Source organism: Haliotis cracherodii, unplaced genomic scaffold, assembly GCF_022045235.1.
Source record: "Haliotis cracherodii isolate W230 unplaced genomic scaffold, xgHalCrac1.p SCAF_8, whole genome shotgun sequence".
Lineage (NCBI taxonomy): Eukaryota > Metazoa > Mollusca > Gastropoda > Lepetellida > Haliotidae > Haliotis > Haliotis cracherodii.
Genome location: NW_027266341.1, coordinates 44,614,912 through 44,635,132, shown reverse-complemented (window position 1 = coordinate 44,635,132; position 20,221 = coordinate 44,614,912). Strand labels below are relative to the sequence as shown.

The window sequence follows — 20,221 nt, the reverse complement described above, 5'->3', positions numbered from 1 at the left end:
ACCCACAATCATAGATTTCTGGCATGCCCAAGGGACTCAACTCTGCACAGCGAATTGCGGCGCCTTTGACAACTGGGCCACCCATGCCCCCAAAATATCCAAGGGCTTTGTGTTGTTTTTAATGTGGCAGAGCCAAATAAAATTTGAACATAAATGGCAACAGTATGTAGATATTTTTGAGAAATGTAAATTATATTCCACATGAATATGTTCTAATGTTGAGTCATATTGATATCTAAGCATATTGAAATTAATTATGTTGCAAAATAAGGAAATGTATTAACCTTATAAAATTCTGGTAATAACAATAAGATATTGAACTCCCAAACTGTTACTGACCATGTCCTGTGTTTGGTTGTGTCTTTGAATGTGTTATGTCCATTTTCTTTCAAAAATGGGTAATCTGAAATAAAATTGCATAGCTGTTCAATTATTTTACCAACATGTTAATGTTTAGTAAAAAGCTCAAACAGTTAACTTATGTCCATACAGTTACTTCCAGGCCTCCTGTAGAACAGTTAACATTCTTGCATTCAGGATGTTTTGATGGAGTATGTTGGAAGTTATTCTTTTCTTCAATCAGTGCATGAATGTCTATCATGTCCACTGTACAAGTTTACCTTCTTCACAGTCAGGGATGACAATCAAGAGATTGATATAATGAGCAATGATGCACACTGCTGGGGGTACGCTGACACATCATCAATAAAGCCACTAAGCCTAACCACCCACCTAATTTGGTCGCCTCCTGTGACCAGCAAAGGTTGCTATAGCCACCACTTCAAGCCCGGATTCCACATTTGCCTGCCTCCTGTGACCAGCAAAGGTTGCTATAGCCACCACTTCAAACCCCGAATCCACATTTGCCTGCCTCCTGTGACCAGCAAAGGTTGCTATAGCCACCACTTCAAGCTGAAATCCACATTTGCATGCCTCCTGTGACCAGCAAAGGTTGCTATAGCCACCACTTCAGGCCTGGAATCCACATTTGGCCACCTCCAATGACAGCAAAGGTTGCTATAGCCGACCCCAAGGGATCCCAACTTAGTCGCCTCAATGATTATGGCATTCATTTAGATATACTGGGGTATGTGCACCTATGACCAAAGTGTTGCCGTGCATGTCCATACCATTCCCACAAACGTCCTGTACTGTTAGCAATAGAAAATATTTTTAAAAAAAGAAATTATATGCTCAGGTATATCTTTCTATGATTTCAGATAACTAATTGTCCTGATAGGGAATAGTTACTAAGAAGGTGCATCATTAGATCTTGACGTCTCAGGAAAACTTAAACTTATTTTTATTGTTTTTTGTTTTTTCTTGTTCACCATGTTCACATGGAAATTTGTTTTCATTAGAAACACTATTTGCAAATTGACAGCTATGTCTTAGTAACAAATGTTACATTTATGAGAACACTTTCATAGTAAAGTACAAATAATGGTACTTCCAGGGGGAGGCACCTAATCAACCCCAAAAGTACAACAATCTGCACTTAATTAAGAAAGTTTATCCCAAATAAAACATTTGTTACATTTGACCACGCTCTAAATGGCATTGTGTATTCTTAATGTCTTACTACTTTTGATAAATCTTTCAGACTTGCTTGACCATTAAAATCCATTTATCATTTAATCATTTTATAGTGGTTACCCTTAAACATGACGGGGCGGTCGGGTAGCCTAGTGGTTAAAGAGTTCGCTCGTCACGCCGAAGACCCGGGTTCGATTCTCGACATGGGTACAATGTGTGAAGCTCATTTCTGGTGTCCCCCGCCATGATATTGCTGGAATATTGCTAAAAGCGGCGTAAAACCATACTCACTCACTCACTCACTTAAACATGACTAACAAGCAAACATGGCCAAGTTGCCGGCAAGTTTAGAAAAAAATAATAAGTCAGTTTCCACTGTGTTTGCACCGTCTGTTTGAGCAGCAATATACAGGATATACATGATATATGAACATGTGTACATCATTTATAAATGTTAAAAGCAAAGAGTAGAGGATTGCGGTCAGAAGAAGCACCTACTGTTGACAGTTGTGTGGTTCTGAGGAATGTTTGATGTGACCAGGGTGGACCAGCTCATCACATACAAGTCAGTTTGCTGGATCAAGTACATTGTCATGGTGGCCTCTTCACATAGTTTGTTGTTAGTGTTTGAATAAATGTGCTCAAGTTTGTTGCTGAACCTGTGTGTATCATCCTCCAACCTGGCAAATACCGGCAGTCTGTCCAGACACCATCTCCCTGGCTTGTCTCTACAGATCAGTTAGGGCTATGAACTTAGCAATCATCATTGTGTGGCTGTGGGTTTTCTGGGCTGGAGGTAAATTAGTCACAACTAGAGTCTGGGAGAGTGCTCAGCTGGGTATCAAACTACCAGACCTGAGGTTCTTTATGTGTGATGTAATATATATGGGTAATCTTTTTGTTCCAAAGGGAACTAACACTCTCTTTTATAAATGATAAATGAAAGTCCAACCTGTGACTTCAGTTGCTGGTTCCTTGGCTTAACATGTTAAAAGTTCTCAATGGTACAGTTGAACCCACTCAACAGAGTGCATCTTCCTGAGGCAAGGGCTTAACTGACTATTAAAGTACAGTTTCCACCCTTGCCGAACTACGCAAGTTACGTTTTGGCTGGTCTAACGAGTCTATGCACAGTCCAATCAAAATCATGATTGGACTTTACAAACACTTCAATCAGCTTTAGGACATTATGGATGACAATCAGTCAGTATCCTAGAAAATGAACCAATCTGAATCCCTGTTTTTAGTGTCATTTTATTGTTTAAGGAAAAGTTATTTTCACACCAGAATTTGTTGAGCATACTAGGAATGTACTTTTAAATATTTAATAAAATTCCAGGTGTTCAGCTACCTGACAATTGTATCTAAATATGTTATTTCATGTATAAGTCACCTCACATATAATATGTTTCTCTCTAATTCATAAAATGAAATGTATATTATTTAGTGTTGTCCTATAGGTGTGATAGTCATGCAGTATCCATGTGACAAGTGCATGACCTAGGACTGGCAGTGCCATACTAAGAAGACCCTCGGGTCCAACAGTTTATCAGGAGAGCGGCTAGCCTGGCTCTACTTCCCCCAAACCGAGTGCAAGTTGTATGGCTGGATGTAATGAATGTTTATAAAATAAGTACATCTGACTTAACACGTCTTTTTGTTTTGTTATATCTTGATGTTTAGCTATGGGTCATTCCATTATCAATCAAGGTAACAGCATTGCACTTTGTTGTGCACTCAACCAGAAAAGCTGTTATTTTAAGGTGTCTATAACAATTGGCTGTCTAACTAATGGGAGGACACCTCTCCATTGCAATAAAACAATGACTGTTATTGATTAAGCGGCAAGAACTTCTTTCTACCTAAGTTACATGATTAGTAGTTAACAGTAAACTGTCTTGGACTCATACATTTCAATAAAAAATAATAACTTAATCTTAATTAGTGTTGTGTTTTATTTCAATGCAAGTTAATTGATTGGCCATACTGCAGATTCTCTGTCAGATAAATCTGCCATCACAAGTTTCCCTTTTCTGGATGATGGATCCAATCCATGGCAACTACAACTGGCAGCTCACTTTGTCTTGATCCTCTCAACGTCTTCAACTGTTTAAACATACATGTACCTAAGTACTGGCAGTTCATTAAGTCCAATAGTCTGGAAGTGTGACTAGGGATTTTTATCTAAAGTTAGGAATCCAAACTAAGTGCCCTTGGCAAACAACTTTGAAAAAAATGATTTGTTCAAAATGGGAAAGTCAGTTACTATAGGATGGCATACAAATGTTAAAACTATTAACAAAGATTGGAGGCTGAAGATCACGGTGACATGACCAACCCCATGCTCCAAATGCCCAAATAAAATATATGTCATGACTCATTTATTATAATGAAAAACAATGTAGCAGAGGGAGAAATAATTCACTGCTTTGTTCTATTCTTAACTATTCTTTTATTTCAGTGCATTGAAAAAGATACTTACTCTATGACTTTCAGGTTATAATGGTTATTGCACCTGTAATGAAATGAGGGCAATGTTTTAACTGTATACAATCTTTTTATGGATATCCCCATGATTTGCAACTTGCTTGTGTTTGTGTTTACGGTTTCCATAAAGTTTCGATGGAAAGTAAAAACCTAAATTTAATTACCCAGCAAACGGATGAATAATATATCATTGACTGATCCATGCCCTGCCGGACGTGTGGTTCGAAGTAATACACATCCCACTCTGAATTGTCTGATAACAGGCGTTCTAAGCCTCCTATTGAGATATTTTTGACAAACAAGTGGTACCCAAATATCAAAAGCCAAACTCATTGCCCTCACTATCCCGTTTTGTCGGCTGTGCACAATACCGGCTGTGCACAATACCGAAGAAACGAGGATGGAAGCTGAGGGGCAGGCCTATCATCCGGGGACTGGATCGGTCCATTATGCATGACAGGCATACATGCTCTGCTTTCTAAATATCAATACTTGAAGTAGCTTATGTACCTCAAAAAGAAAATAAAGCATGTTAAATTTCTCAGCACATTCTATTACAATCCTTTTGTAATATCTAACTTTTCTTTCTGGAATTATTCAAATAGATGTGTAATAAATCTTTGTAAAAGATATCGGATTTGGTTAGAGTAAAAATTGACAGAGACATGTTGTTGACATGTATAGATGACGTGTGTCAATGATTTACAAATTATTTTCTGTCAACAACGGTGGCAGGAACAGCTATAACATATCATATATATCAATAACAATAACACAATATAAAATAGGAATGAATGTTTTTTTGAGAATCCCTCTTCTTTAGAACTGATGAAACTACATCCAAGAAATGTTTCATTTGTATGGTTCATATCACCTTTTTATATGGGTATTTACTTACACAATTTCCAAATATCTCCAGTGAACATGAGCATCCAAACAACAATCAAAATTGGGTTATGTAGAATGTGGAATTCATGTAATCTGAGATGCCGTAGGGGTTCATGAATAAGCCTATTACAAACATATTTTAAAGTATGCTGTTAGTGACGATGTCCGGAGTATAGTTCTTTTTTTTGTATAGACCGTGCCAATCAGAAAATTAGTCCTTCAGTCAAAAACGTCATCGGATTATTACATGAAGGGTTTAAACATGTCAGCTAATTACCATAAACAGTCAGATACATAAAGACAATTATCATGTATCTCTTATTGCTGAAAAGAATAGCATTAACATTCCATGCAATTGATTTGAATCTTTCGGTTTGGTAACTTGAAATTTCAAATAAACCAACCTGGCGACATACATGCTGTAAAATTAAACTAACCCTTAGATAATAATCTAACAGGTCCCATCTCTTATCTGACAAGGTGGAAACATTTTCTTTCTAAAATATGGAAGCCTCATGAATGTGGGCTTTTATTTCTATCTATAATTTGTCACACAGTTTGGCATGGGTCTGTCAAGAACGATTCTTGTGAATTTGCACTGTTCAACTGATCACTCAGAGCAACTGATTTTACACTGTGTAGGGATAGGTTTGTTCACATTTTTCTTTTTATTGTTATGACACTGACAATACCAAGGACTTCACCAAAAAAGTATTCAAGGCATGACAATTTGTTTGTGTATTCAAATGATGGTGTAGAGCTCACAGGAAAGGGTATATCTGGTGAGTTAATACTGCAAGACAGTGTGTGCTGTTTATCTGAAGGGATGCAGGGTTATCTCCCTTTTATGAAAGGTCTTTTGTTTTAGCGGCAGGCAGTAAAGCCTCACATATTATTTCCCTTTGTTCCGCCATGTGGTCAAGCGAAAACGCGCTTTCCGAAAATGTATCAGAAATAGTTTCTCTCAAATTATGTAGCACGCACTGTGTTGTAAGTACATTGTATGCTTTAATTCTACCTCTTAGAAATTATTATGATGTATATTTGTCAGTGACAAAGTGTCAGTTAGTTATATTGACTCTGAATTTATGAGTATCTTCAGTATACATTTCTCATCAGCTTGCCAGAGGCCCTGTTAGGGTTAGACTAATGCTGATTGTTTCTCAGCTTAACATGTAGCGATTCTCGCTCTGATTTTGCTAGGGACTGCTGTATGAATAGTCATTTGTTAACGTGTATAAACAAATATATACGTCTGAAGGTTTTGCTGGTTTGATTATATGGAGTATATAAGCCCATCACTTGATATCACTCGTTCATGGCTATTAGTTAATTGCTGCGCAATTAGTTGTAATTGCAATATCTTGAGAGAAAATATATAGTTACACCTTTTACTTTGTAATGGAGTCCTAGTTCATTGTGTGTAGAACTTGACTGTATCACACTCATTTATTTTTCCAGCTTTTACCACATACTGGCTCATCAATAAAACAAGCCTGGTCGGTTATACTATCTGTTGTGGTTGACATCTTACAAGCAATCAGGAAACAAAATGAAGTGACAATGAAACAGTATGGCCTGTGTTGGAAAGTTGTGACATGTTTGTGTGAGCCACTCACTGTACTGGTAAGGGTAATCATGTATACACTTCTTGCCACTCCTTCCAGAAGACTGATACACACAAGGTTTTGGTTATTTGGGTATTTCACCCATGGGTTTGATTTTGATTGGGTATCCAGTATTTATTTATTTTACCCACCTGTTTCTTGACATTTGGGTATTTTAACTTGAAAATTTGTTTCGTTAAAAATCCCTGTAAATCATTTCAAATTTAGTAAAATCTTAATATTTTTTACATTTGTATACTTATTCTGCATTACTCCCTAGTGCATTTACCGTTTACCTTACAACAACAAGGAGACAGCGCCTAGTGATGGTCCTGGGTGAAAGAGAAAAGCTGTTTCCATCTCAAGTCCTGCTCTTTATAGGGCCATCGCCGCTGTCAAGTGACCAGATGTGACATCACATCAAATCATATGACTGCGTGTCGCCCGAGCTTGTTAAAACAGGTTCAGAGGGTATGGAGGAGGGTATACCTTCAGATGTCAAAAACCTCATTAAACAAAGAGGTGGTTCAATCTTATTTAGAGACGGAACATAAGAATTGAAGATAAGTCGGTGTACAGAAACATGTCAAACGGAAGATAGTGTTGGCTAACATCTTTACATACTGTGTTACTGAGCCAAAGCAGATAAAAAGCTTGAAAAAATTCCTCTCACTGGGCATGTTGTAGACAGTTCTGCTCGGGAGGGAAAACAGGCTCCGGGCAGGAGTTCATTATTTGCGTCGGGGATTGGTTAACTGCTGGGCAACTACCAGAGGGCCAAAACTGTGAACACCTTCAACGTCTTCATGAAAATCGTGAAGATAATGACTCGCGAAAACCATGTCGCACCTCCAAAAACATCCTTCCATGACTGCTCTAATAAAACAAATGCTGTGTAGAGCCATGGTGAGAGGCTACCACCCTGATCTCATAATCCTACAGGATGACTGCGCGTAACCTTAGACATGTGGTGTTGCAACTAACTTTGGTCGTGGACGTACAGTATACTGGAAGGAACAGTTTCCGCGAACCACTCCTAGTTTTGGTGCGCAAATGAAAGCTCGTAGTGCAGGCACTGGGAACAAGAGGAGTTCACCTCATCTTCAACGCCCACAATCATAGAGATTGGTGGAATAGAGAAGGAACGATCGGGTTGGCCTGGAAGTTGATTTTTCGCCCTTCGTACCATGCTGAAAGCAGACATGGGTGATGTAAAGTGCCTGTAACTCACACACCTGTGCCGCAGTGAAAACCCAAGAGAAACATTGTTTTCTTGGTGAGGTCATAAAATGAGGATGTGTTGAAGGGCTCTAAGGGGAACCCTCGCAAACATATAAGTACCACATTCAAATCCCTCGCAGGGGGACTGACAGAATTTGGCCCTCTGATCCTCAAGCCTAAAAGAGCATAATAGGGCGTTTACTTCTGGGACCTTGGTCATCCATACCCTACTGTCACCCACACTCTTGTCTCTACTGTCACCCACACCCTTGTCTCTACTGTCACCCACACCCTCGTCTCTACTGTCACCCACACCCTTGTCTCTTCTGTCACCCACACCCTTTTCTCTACTGTCACCTACACCCCTGCCGCTACTATCACCCACAGCCTTGTCTCTACTGTCACCCACACCCTTGTCTCTTCTGTCACCCACACCCTTGTCACCCACACCCTTGTCACCCACACCCTTGCCGCTACTGTCACCCACACCCTTGTCTCTGCTGTCACCTACACCCTTTTTTCTACTGTCACCCACACCCTTGTCTCTACTGTCACCCACACCCTTGTCTCTACTGTCACCCACACCCTTGTCTCTGCTGTCACCCACACCCTTGTCTCTGCTGTCACCAACACCCTTGTCTCTACTGTCACCTACACCCTTGTCTCTGCTGTCACCCACACCCTTGTCTCTGCTGTCACCCACACCCTTGTCTCTACTGTCACCCACACCCTTGTCTCTACTGTCACCCACAACCTTGCCGCTTCTGTCACCCACACCCTTGTCTCTACTGTCACCCACACCCTTGTCTCAACTGTCACCCACACCCTTGTCTCTACTGTCACCCACACCCTTGCCGCTTCTGTCACCCACACCCTTGTCTCTACTGTCACCCACACTCTTGTCTCTTCTGTCACCCACACTCTTCTCGCTTCTGTCATCTACACCCTTATCGCTATTGTCACCCACACCCTTGTCTCTGCTGTCACCCACACCCTTGTCTCTACTGTCACCCACACCCTTGTCTCTACTGTCACCCACACCCTTGTCTCTACTGTCACCCACACCCTTGTCTCTACTGTCACCCACACCCTTGTCTCTGCTGTCACCAACACCCTTGTCTCTACTGTCATCTACACCCTTATCGCTACTGTCACCAACACCCTTGTCTCTACTGTCACCCACACCCTTGTCTCTACTGTCACCCACACTCTTGTCTCTACTGTCGCCCACACTCTTGTCTCTACTGTCACCCACACTCTTCTCGCTTCTGTCATCTACACCCTTGTCGCTACTGTCACCAACACCCTTGTCTCTACTGTCACCCACACCCTTGTCTCTGCTGTCACCCACACCCTTGTCTCTACTGTCACCCACACTCTTGTCTCTACTGTCACCCACACCCTTGTCTCTACTGTCACCGTCACCCACACCCTTGTCTCTACTGTCACCCACACTCTTCTCGCTTCTGTCATCTACACCCTTGTCGCTACTGTCACGAACACCCTTGTCTCTACTGTCACCCACACCTTTGTCTCTTCTGTCACCTACACCCTTGTCTCTACTGTCACCAACACCCTTGTCTCTACTGTCACCCACACCCTTGTCTCTACTGTCACCCACACCCTTGTCTCTACTGTCACCTACACCCTTGCTGCTACTGTCACCCACACCCTTGTCTCTACTGTCACCCACACCCTTGTCTCTACTGTCACCCACACCCTTGTCTCTACTGTCACCAACACCCTGGTCTCTACTGTCACCCACACCCTTGTCTCTACTGTCACCTACACCCTTGTCTCTGCTGTCACCCACACCCTTGTCTCTACTGTCACCTACACCCTTGTCTCTGCTGTCACCCACACCTTTGTCTCTACTGTCACCTACACCCTTGTCTCTGCTGTCACCCACACCCTTGTCTCTTCTGTCACCCACACCCTTGCCGCTACTGTCACCCACACCCTTGTCTCTACAGTCGCCCACACTCTTGTCTCTACTGTCACCCACACCCTAGCCGCTACTGTCACCCACACCCTTGCCGCTACTGTCACCCACACCCATGTCCTACATCCCTCATCCCCAGATTGTCCTTACTACACAAGTTCTATGGTCAAGGTGGACTAACTCCCCCACTCAGCCATTTGCCAATAATCTGCGAAGTCAACAAGACTTTGTGGCATTGCATTATCAGATTTCTCAGTGTTGACAGTGGTTCGGAAAACTGATTTTGCCTTTTTTCAAACATAGATCCTTCTATCTTGTGACTCGGTCAAGGTCTCAAAGTAAAACTGGGGACAAAGCTTTTCATGTTCCGGGTAATGCAATAAATGTTGGAGCAACAAGATCAATAGAGTTGAACACATACAAGATAGGGAAGTCAGTGAATTGTAAAGTGAGTGGCCCAGGGTGTGATCACAACACGGCTTGGTGGTTTACTGTGTCACAAGTGCTTAACTTCAAATGACAAAGGAAAAAACTACCACAAAACCGTCTCCGTTGATATTGCTAAATCTAACATATTCTGCTAAAAATATTGTACAAAAAAAAGGTTTTGAAATATTTGTACAAACAACAAACAAGTCCTTTTTCTCAATTTCCTGATTAAAGCAGACATTGTATCTTTGCCCCTATGGTCAAAGTCAGACAACATAAAACAATTTCCACATTGACATAATCTGGAGTTATCTTGACTTGTTTGGTTCAAAGTTTTTTCTATCATATAAACCATACTCGATTATCGAGTTAATTAAACATGTTAAATGTCCATTCTATTATGATATTACCCATATGGGTAAATTGTGTGAAGCCCATTTCTGGTGTCCCCCACCATGATATTGCTGCAATTTTGCTTAAAATGGTGTAAACCCATACTCACTCACTCACTCACTCTATTATGACATAAATAGCCATACAATCAAATTTCTCTCATGAGAAATTCTGTGTTTGGTTATAGATAGTCCTGGAGGGAGTGACATCACTTCTGAAGCAAAACAAATGGGTCCAAGACAGTTCCAGCCAAAAAGAATGGAGACATAAAATTGTGCGGATGATAGTGTACGCATCACATGAAACAGTTAGTGCTTGCATTGATTATCATCCTAGTGCCTGAGGAGTGTCGCTGTGTTCCAACATTCAGAGAACCGAGGTGATACACAGACACAGGCCTAAGCCCTACCTGCCTGGCTAGTGGCTAGTGGCTAGTGCAATGTACATGTGCAATGAGTTGTACACACACTAAAATGGAAACAGTAAATGGATACTGGTTAATGTATGAAATACAATGAAATAGGGAACAATGTTATGCAGAGGGAGTTCCCCAACCATGGGGACTTCTGGTCCCATGCTAATATTATCAATCAAAATTGATATTGTTTTATTATGGGCATATATCATGCAGATGGAGAAGCATGTTACAAACCTTACTTTGCATACTTTACAACAAAGGACTTTACTTGACTCTAGTTAGCTAAATCCAAGTACTTCTAAGTACTTTTCAGTGTGCATTGATTTTAGGAATGTCAGGTTGACTAACTACAAAACATGTCTACAGAGGTTTGTTATATTGTAAAAAAAATTAATGTATATGAAAGTGGAATAATATCCAAATATTGTTAAGACAATCCCGCTGTGTATGACATGAAATTGCAGTTTTTTGGTTCAAGTTTCATATTGTTTACCTTCAGTATAGTGTAGATTAATCTGTCAGAAAGAAACTAGACCTTTTAACTCCTCCGTATAGTCCTCGCCACTTGAAATAGAATCACCAAATATCATCATGATTAATTAACTAAACCCTTTTAAGTGAAAACATGCCATTTTGTTGATGAGGAATATTACTTACAATAATCAGACAAAAACTGCATAGTGATTCATTTTGCTAGTGATTAACATCATCATTGCATAACAACCATATGGTTACGACACATTATTAGGGTTGAGCAATCATGTGATCAAAACTCAGTGATGATGCTTATCGGTAGCAAAATTGATATTTCCCACCATATGATTGGCAAATACTGTCCCACATTTTACATGTATGTCTTGACAATAATGAGAATAATTAATATACTTTAAACTGAATGTACTTTTACAAAATTCCAGCGATTATCACACCCTTGTCCCGTAAATAGACCATCCAACTTTTTGGATAACAACTGCGTAAGAAGTTGCTGAAAATGTCTTTACGATGGATTAGGATTACACTGAGATTCATAATTACCAGTCACTGCGTGTTGGAGATCAAATATTTAAAGATAATAATAAATTGAAACCAGAATAACCATTATCTTCTTGTAGGCATGGTAGGAGATGAATAACATGTTAACCATGGTTATGGTATTAAACTCAGAGAAGGAGTAATCTGCAAAAATCTGTTAATCATCTAAAATGAAAATCCATGGAAAATATGAATTTGGAAATGACTGAAATGAAATTAGATTGCAAAGGTACAAGATAATGTTAATGATTCATATTATTGTTGTACTGTGTATATTAATTATTAATGACCTTTGTAGGACTTCAAGTAATTGAGCAATGTAAACTTTCACTATGTATAATGTACAACTTAAAATATTTCTCCATTACAAAGGTACTCTTGTTATCTTGTATAACTGAAATTCTTAAATGCACGACATTCGTGATATTTTACAAATTTAAACCATAACCCTACATATATTTGTAGAAATGCAAACTTTAATTTCTACTATACGTTTTTAGCCTGCACCCATTCTAGAAGAGGGTTTCTGATCAGTTCAGTTCCTGTAACCATGGTGACATTAACTGATTGTCATCCAGAAGGTCCACCAGATATTTTGCAATATATATTTGATGATATCATCATTTTGGTAACAAAGCTACACTATCAACATTATCAATGGGCAACATGGCTTCCTTTCCATCTTTCTATTCTTCAGTGAAAACTTCAAATGTCCTTGTTAGATGGGATCCTGCAGGTATTAGGTCTGTTATTAGGGCGACCTCAGTAGGATATGTGGGTGTGATGATGGTGGCATCCCATAGGAATATGTGACATGGATTACAGTGGAATCCCATTGGGATATGTGACATGGATTACAGTGGAATCCCATTGGGATATGTGACTGTGATTATGTCAGAATCCCATTGGGATATGTGACATGGATTACAGTGGAATCTCATTGGGATGTGTGACATGGATTACAGTGGAATCTCATTTGGATATGTGACTGTAATTATGTCGGAATCCCATTGGAATATGTGACTGTGATTACGATGGAATCCAGTTGGAATATGTGACTGTGATTGTGATGGAACCCCATTGGGATGTGTAACATGGATTACATTGGAATCCCAGGGGAAATATGTGACATGGATTACAGTCGATTAAGCTGAGACAATTAAAGTCCATACATGAACACGAAGATCTACTGATGTCAAGAGACATGTTTCGGCTTGGCCCAATGCCTCAACACGTTTGCCACAGACTGTTCACATTGCCTGTGCTGTAAGGTTAACCACTAAATGTCACATTGTCTTTATTGTGCGGGGGGGGGGGGGGGGGGGGGGGGGTCATTGAATGGTTTGGATATCGTTTGTGCCTTTCATTACGATGTCGACCTTTATTCGGTTACTGCAACGGGGTTCCGACAGTAAGCAGCTAGACCACATAGCCTGTAGGCCTATACGTATATAGCCTTATAAGAAACTCTTATTGTGAAAGAAAACGTTACGCTGACATTGCATGGTTTCGTGCGATTTACATGAGTAGTGAAGTAGATTACCTGTATCCATCTCTCCGTTTCATGAAGGGCCAATTCGGTAAAAAAATCCATTTCTTCGTCCTCCAGAAATTTTGCATCCCATGCCTCGTTATCCGGTGTGTCTTCGGCCATTGTTTCCCTGCGCGTTTTGCCACCGGGTTGAGTGGGACAGAAGACCAAGCCCTGGCCAATGGCTAGCCTTGATCAACACCAAATCACAGCCTGCAGATGAGTGAGAATGTTGACGAAAATTCAATAAGTGATGATAGAAAACATTTATTACTCCAATGAACGACGATATGACACAAGACCTGCCACATGTGTATATCCTAAACGAAATTGCACTTCACATCACTTCGTGTCAACTCCAAATAACTTTCCCATGTGCACATTTTCAAAACATCACTCCACACCTCTCCACACTTGGCCTGACACGGTCCAGTGCGAAAAGTCACATGTCACGTGATACTTCTGAGCCCGTCCAGAGTAGGGGCGTTCACATCATAAAGTCAGTGTTTCGATTGTTATACCATTATGTTTATGACCCCTTAGCCCGACCAAACAGCGTAAGGACACCGTATACCAGGTGGTGTATGTTAACCACCTTGTGTAATCAGCTGGTAATGACCACTTCAACTGATGAGGCAGTTCTATTGTGTCTTGACATTCTTTATGCTAGTTGAAACTATAGATCTACAGCCCGATTGGAATATTGGCAAAGTGTGGCATTTCAGTGCAGACCAAGTGAATCGGCTGCACGGATGGATCTCTATCTGACGGCAGATAGCACGGCCAATGCCTGCGGTTGTATATTGTCACCAATAGCCTATAGCTAAACCTGTCGGTGGAACAGTAAGCTAGAATACATGTAGCAATATTTGTCCATTATTACGTGTTTCAGGGTGCACTTACCCAGTTAACAGACAGCGATAATCTTGCTACACTCAACAAGTACTGAATGTTTCAGTTGTTGGCACATTGTCCAGAATAATGTTAAATAGCGATGCATTTTCACATACGACATAAGCCGTTTTCAGTATATTTATCATAACACAGACCACAGACCACAATTTACAACTTTTCGTGTCAATTACGTATATGTGTTCATTGTAAGATAACACGTTTGATGTTTAACTATTCATATCATTATCAACAATATTCCAATGGTAAACTGCATTACTCGTTTTTATGTGTTTTTTTTTGCTTTGGAATGTTTGACAACTGTTACTGTATCCCCCGTGTTATGGGTTTTCAGTACGCTAATCACAAGACCAACCGTAAACATCTCACTCACTTGAGGCCCACGGCAAGCGAAACATGTATGCGTTTACATGTCAATGACAAGAGCAAATATGTTCCTGTTCAGAACAATTTGTCATCCTGAGATAAATTGTGCGATTAAGTTTTTATTTTTTCCCATTGAATACTTGTGCTGCTAACGTAACAACGATGAACTAAACGAGCGTATAATATACGACCGCTATTTACAGCGAAGGCTGGGTGAACAATGGAGAGTCTCGGCGTTTACTCTGATACGCTGAGTGATATTATATTTCATGCTAAACGTCAAGGGTAACTGAAAGTGTCTTTGGATCTGCTCTTTGTCTTGTTGGCCTCTGGTACAGACATGCGATACTGCGCTATCACTGGGTTCCCATTTCTGCGTAGATCTACTCTGCTAACATTGGTATCGGCTACCAAACTGGATGCCTGGAAACAACCTTATGAAATTGACGCGACCATTGTGAACTTCTGAAGATCCTTGCTGTATCAGTCATAACACAAAACACATTACATGTAGATGACGATACCAGATCAACATACAGCGTACGTATATACTATCTACCTGACTAAATTTAGTCTATACTATCTAAAATTCAGCTTAAAAACATCCGCCTTCGACCAAACCGTGTTGAGTACCACCGGCATGACGAGATAGGCCTGGGGCGCATGCCACAGCTGACCCTATACCAGGTCGTGCCCGGCGAGCTTTGGTGCAGCCTGGGGCCTAATGACGCTAGCATATTATAAGCATTTATACGCATCTGTGTAATCACAGGATGTCTGGAGGCACGCAGCATACCTGCTGAAGATTAGGAGGAAATCAATTTATACACAGGCAAAAATGTTAAGTACGCCTGTATGACATGGAGGTAGTATCAACCGATGATGGACATGACGCCCACGGGTGGTCAGACAACGTCAACATGCCAAACCCTTTCAAATTGTCGGCCATCTATAATATCACTCATAATCCCGATAATATAGTACAACAGTAACACACTTCATAGTGATAATAGAAACACGTACACAAGCATGCTTGTTTTCGCTAATAAAGGAACAACGTTTAAAAGAATTACGACTTTTTGCTTCGACTTTTACTACGCATGGCTTCCAGTTGTCATATTCGTTGGTTCACGCAGCCCTAACATCTAATCAATGGCCTTGTTGAGAACAGGTTATTCCCAGGAGCCTGCTGTAGTAGTGTGAGGTCATGTATGGTTGTGGAAGTGTTTTGTGTAGTGTGACCATGCTGGCCATGCAGAGCAACATGTTGACATGGTTCTGTTCAAGGAACTGCACATTCCAGCTGTGTGCGGGCGGGCGATATCCTGATAAAACGCCATGTTTGGACGTTAAGGAATATTTCACCCCAAAACTTACTTTTCACCATCTATTCTTAAGTAATAACACATAATAGTTTTACGTGTTGTTGCTTTTCATATACTTAATGTTAATTTTCAGTGGAATAACCCTTTAAGCAAGAAAATGAATGACAGCATAGACTTAATAGCCTGTATAACAGAATTGATTTTATTTAGAATAACTGTTTAGCACGAATTGTCGGAATTTTACAATATTTGGATTATTAGGTGAGGTGAAATGGGGTTTAACGTCGCATCCAAGATTATTGCACTTTTTGTATATAGCGACGTGTATGCACGTGTGTGTGTGCATGTGTGTGTGTGTGTGTGTATGGCTGCTTGTACCATTCCGGACTGATGCCGATTTATGGTGCTGACTCACTGAGATACCATGCCGCAGTTTAACATGAATACCCCACTCAGACACCGTATACTGACTTCGAGCCGACCAATCCTTGTTTTAGCCGCTTAATGCCGAGTGCCAGACAGGGTAACAACAAGTACCATCTTTTAACGTCTTTTGGTATGACGCAGCCGGGGATTAAACCCCGGACCTTCCGCTCTCCGGGCGGACTCTTTACCACTAGACCACGGAGACGATTCGGTTTATTAAAGTAGTTTACAGGAATATATTTTGTATCACAGTGGAGTACAATGGACATTCAAGTAAAGAGTGATATTCATTAATTCCCTATATCTTTGCTTTTACCCATTTTACATAGTCGTTCTGACCTTGGAGGTATATCGCCCACTCTCGATGTATAAATCAGGGGATGAACATCGAAATCTTGCCATTGAATTACGGTATTTATTTATATTTACATAAAGCAGACACTGTTCACTGGATATATGCGTCGAGCCCTATTGTAATAGTTGTGTTTATTATTATTATTATTATTATTATTATTATTATCATTATTATTATTATTATTATTATTATTATTATTATTATTATTCCGCCGTTTTTTTCACCAGACCTACAAAAACAACCAGTAGCCGGAATGGCTTCAAAATCGACTGCAACATCGGCATCAACGTGACGCAGATACCAGCAAAAACCCAAGGCCATAGGCCCAATGGCTAAGGACAGATAACTCATCAAAGTTTCAACTTCAGCAGCAATAATCTTCGAAACTAATTGTCCAATGACTTCCAGATTTGCCATGCGGCAGCGCAATCAGATGCCCATCATTTTGTACTGCAGGACCATGGTAGCTACAACGCACCGTTTGGCAGCCATGTTGGATTTAAAGGTTTTGGCACTTTCTGTCACCATTTTTCTCAGTACTTGTCTCTCAAAATCTACTCAGCTCAAACTACCAGCTCAAAAGCTTCCAAACTTTCCATTCTTTGTGTCCAAGTACCATACTAACAACTTCCGAGAAAACATACTTAGGTCAACAGTCATGCGTTTTCCTGATACCTCATGTCCTGGCGATTCCAGAACACCAAACCGTTTGTCTGTAGTTAAACGGACAACGAAACTACAGCGTTTTAAAGAGGGAACTCTTTGGCCATATAGAAAAACTCTAAACATTAATATCTCGGCAAATATAGGGCCGATTTCGTCCAACTTTCGTGTGTGTTTGTAGACTGGGCTTGTCCAATGACATACCAAATTGTAGCCAAATCGCAATGAAGGCTAAGAAGAGAAAAATGAAAAGGTATTCTTCGATAACAACATACTTTAACCTATTGTACCTAACCAGATCACTCAATAACTGTCAGACTAGGCACTCTTTAGTATTTAAATATGCAGTTCGCTATTGAAATGCTTTCAGATTTTACGACACTTCAAATTGTTCAGTAAAGACACTGAAAGAAGCGTCCTTTTTCTTGACGCTATACGCTATAGTATTGTCGGTAAACCTGTGGTGTCGGTTTGTAGATTTCACAAACAAGTACGTCGGCTTTTAGTAATTTTCAGCGAACTGCAAATGTGTTTATCCGCTATCAACTACCAAGATCATTTGTCAGTCTCAGTGAAATTGAGTGTACATACTGCGGGTAAACAACGCAAGCAGAAACGGACTATAGAAATATATTTTAAGAAGCAGTGAAAGAAGCTGCAGTAAAATTTCGGCATAAGCCCCGTTCACAGCTTTTCAATCAACTCAGAAGACCAATGAACATGCTCGGAAGGGCCTACTCCAATAGGCACACTTATTTCTTGAATTAATACCGACCCGGTGAGGTCTGTGATGGGATTATTGTTGCCCCTGTTATCTGGTGAACCGCAACTGTGTTCTATCGCTATGGTTTACGGTCGTCAGCAGAGACTTACTGCCTAAGGCCAGAAGTTAACGTTTGCAGAAACGGACTATAGAAATCACGTGTCAACATGATGATTCGGTTATGTCTGAAAGTTGTATTCCCAGCACTCATGCAAGGTCATGCACTGACTGTCTGACCCCATTTGGCAATACACACCTTGACGGAGTAGTGTATTTGCTACACCAATAGCACACTGGTGCACGAGTCACGGTAACGGTATAGCGAGACAACGGTAGCGTTATAACGCGGAAGCTGGCACCAGGCGATACGCTTAGTAAACTGTGTTGTTTCCCAGGTCGTGTATTGACTGTGTGGCCCCCATCCTCCTCTCGACCGAAACAAACTGTGAATATGTAGTGCAAAGTCTTTGAATGATATTTTGAATTAATGCACATAAGGAAGATAATTCATGGATTAACGTGGTATTCTCGGCAAGTCGGCAAGGTGATTGCTTGTCTCGTGCGCGATAGATGTCACTTGATCATATCTGCGTTGCAGGAATTGGCGCGAATTCACGATACACAACGTCAATAGGTAAGCATCGCTTAGTAAGCCAAGAATTGAGCATGCATGTGATTGACCTCACAGCGTGTCACTTTGCCTCTGACCCATGTGGATTGGTGAGTCGAGTGAATATCGAGCCTGAGCCACGGAAAAGGTATAGCGAAACAACGGTAGCGATATAGCGTGTTAATTAAGCTGCTGGTAGCAGGTTCGTCCGATAGCCACGTGTGGGGTTCTACAGTCAAAACATGATCACGACCGTGAACACCTCATTCACAAATCTCTTTCAGACTGTGGGATTTGAGGTGAGTTTGTGAAAGTTGGATAGCTTATATATTCTTACTATATACGCTATAGTATTGTCGGTAGACCTGTGGTATAGGTTTGTGGATTACAGAAACAAGTACGTGGACTTTGCGTATAATTTTCAGGGAACTGCGATTGTGTTTATCCGCTGTGGGGTGCCGAGAACAGTTGTCAGTGTTAGTGAGATACAGTGTACATTCTGCTGGTGGCAAGAAGAAACGGACTATAGAAATCTATTTTTGAAGCAGTGAAGCTGCAGTAAAATTTCGGAATAAGCCCCGTTCACAGCATTTCAATCTATTTAGAACACTGATAACGTGCTCACAACGGACTTCTCCAATAGGCATACTTATTTCTTGAATTAGTACCGACCCGGTGATTCTGTGATGTGATATTGTGCCCTGTTTCCTGGTCAACTGCAACTGTGTTCTATGGCTATGGTTTTCGGATTATAGCTTAGCTACTACTGGTCCGATTTCGACCAAATTTCGTGTGTGTATGTACACTGGGCTTGCCCATAGCCATGTTTAATTGTAGCGGCATAGAAGGGAAGAAACATTAAACAGGATTCATCTATAACAACATACTTGAACCTATTGTACCTCAGCAGATCATCCAATAACTGTCAGACTAGGCACTTTTTAGTATTTACTCATCCGAGTCATACATATACCAAACTGTGATCTGACGTTTTGAAAATTTTATTTCGAGTGGGAAGGGGGGCGGGGGAGTCAAAGCGATTTTATGACGTTTCCAACTGGTTCATTGAAGACACTGAAAGAAGCAGCAGTATACATTTACAAACAAACCCTGTTTGTTTCTTTGATAGGCATTTAGAAGTTGGAGTACTAAGTAAGGATAAGAATTTATGGATGAACAACTTCTTTATTACAATTAAGAGCGACGTTTCGGTGTAGGTTCTAACACCGTTATCAAGCAAGTGGTTCATCCATAAATTCTTATCCTTACTTAAACCCTGTTTGTTGTTTGAAAATGCTATCATCTCCTAAAGGCATA

General features: G+C 40.6%; 1 protein-coding gene across 1 annotated transcript in view; it reads right to left on the bottom strand.

The window, feature by feature from the left end:
* LOC139449510 (LIM domain only protein 7-like) overlaps positions 1-13,622 on the bottom strand; it is a 170,381-nt gene extending 156,759 nt beyond the window's left edge. The window contains exon 1 of the mRNA XM_071230934.1: positions 13,497-13,622. Within this exon, the coding sequence (XP_071087035.1) occupies positions 13,497-13,607 (111 nt within the window). The 5' untranslated portion in view covers positions 13,608-13,622. The remainder of the gene's footprint in view (positions 1-13,496) is intronic.
* Positions 13,623-20,221: the final 6,599 nt, after the last annotated feature.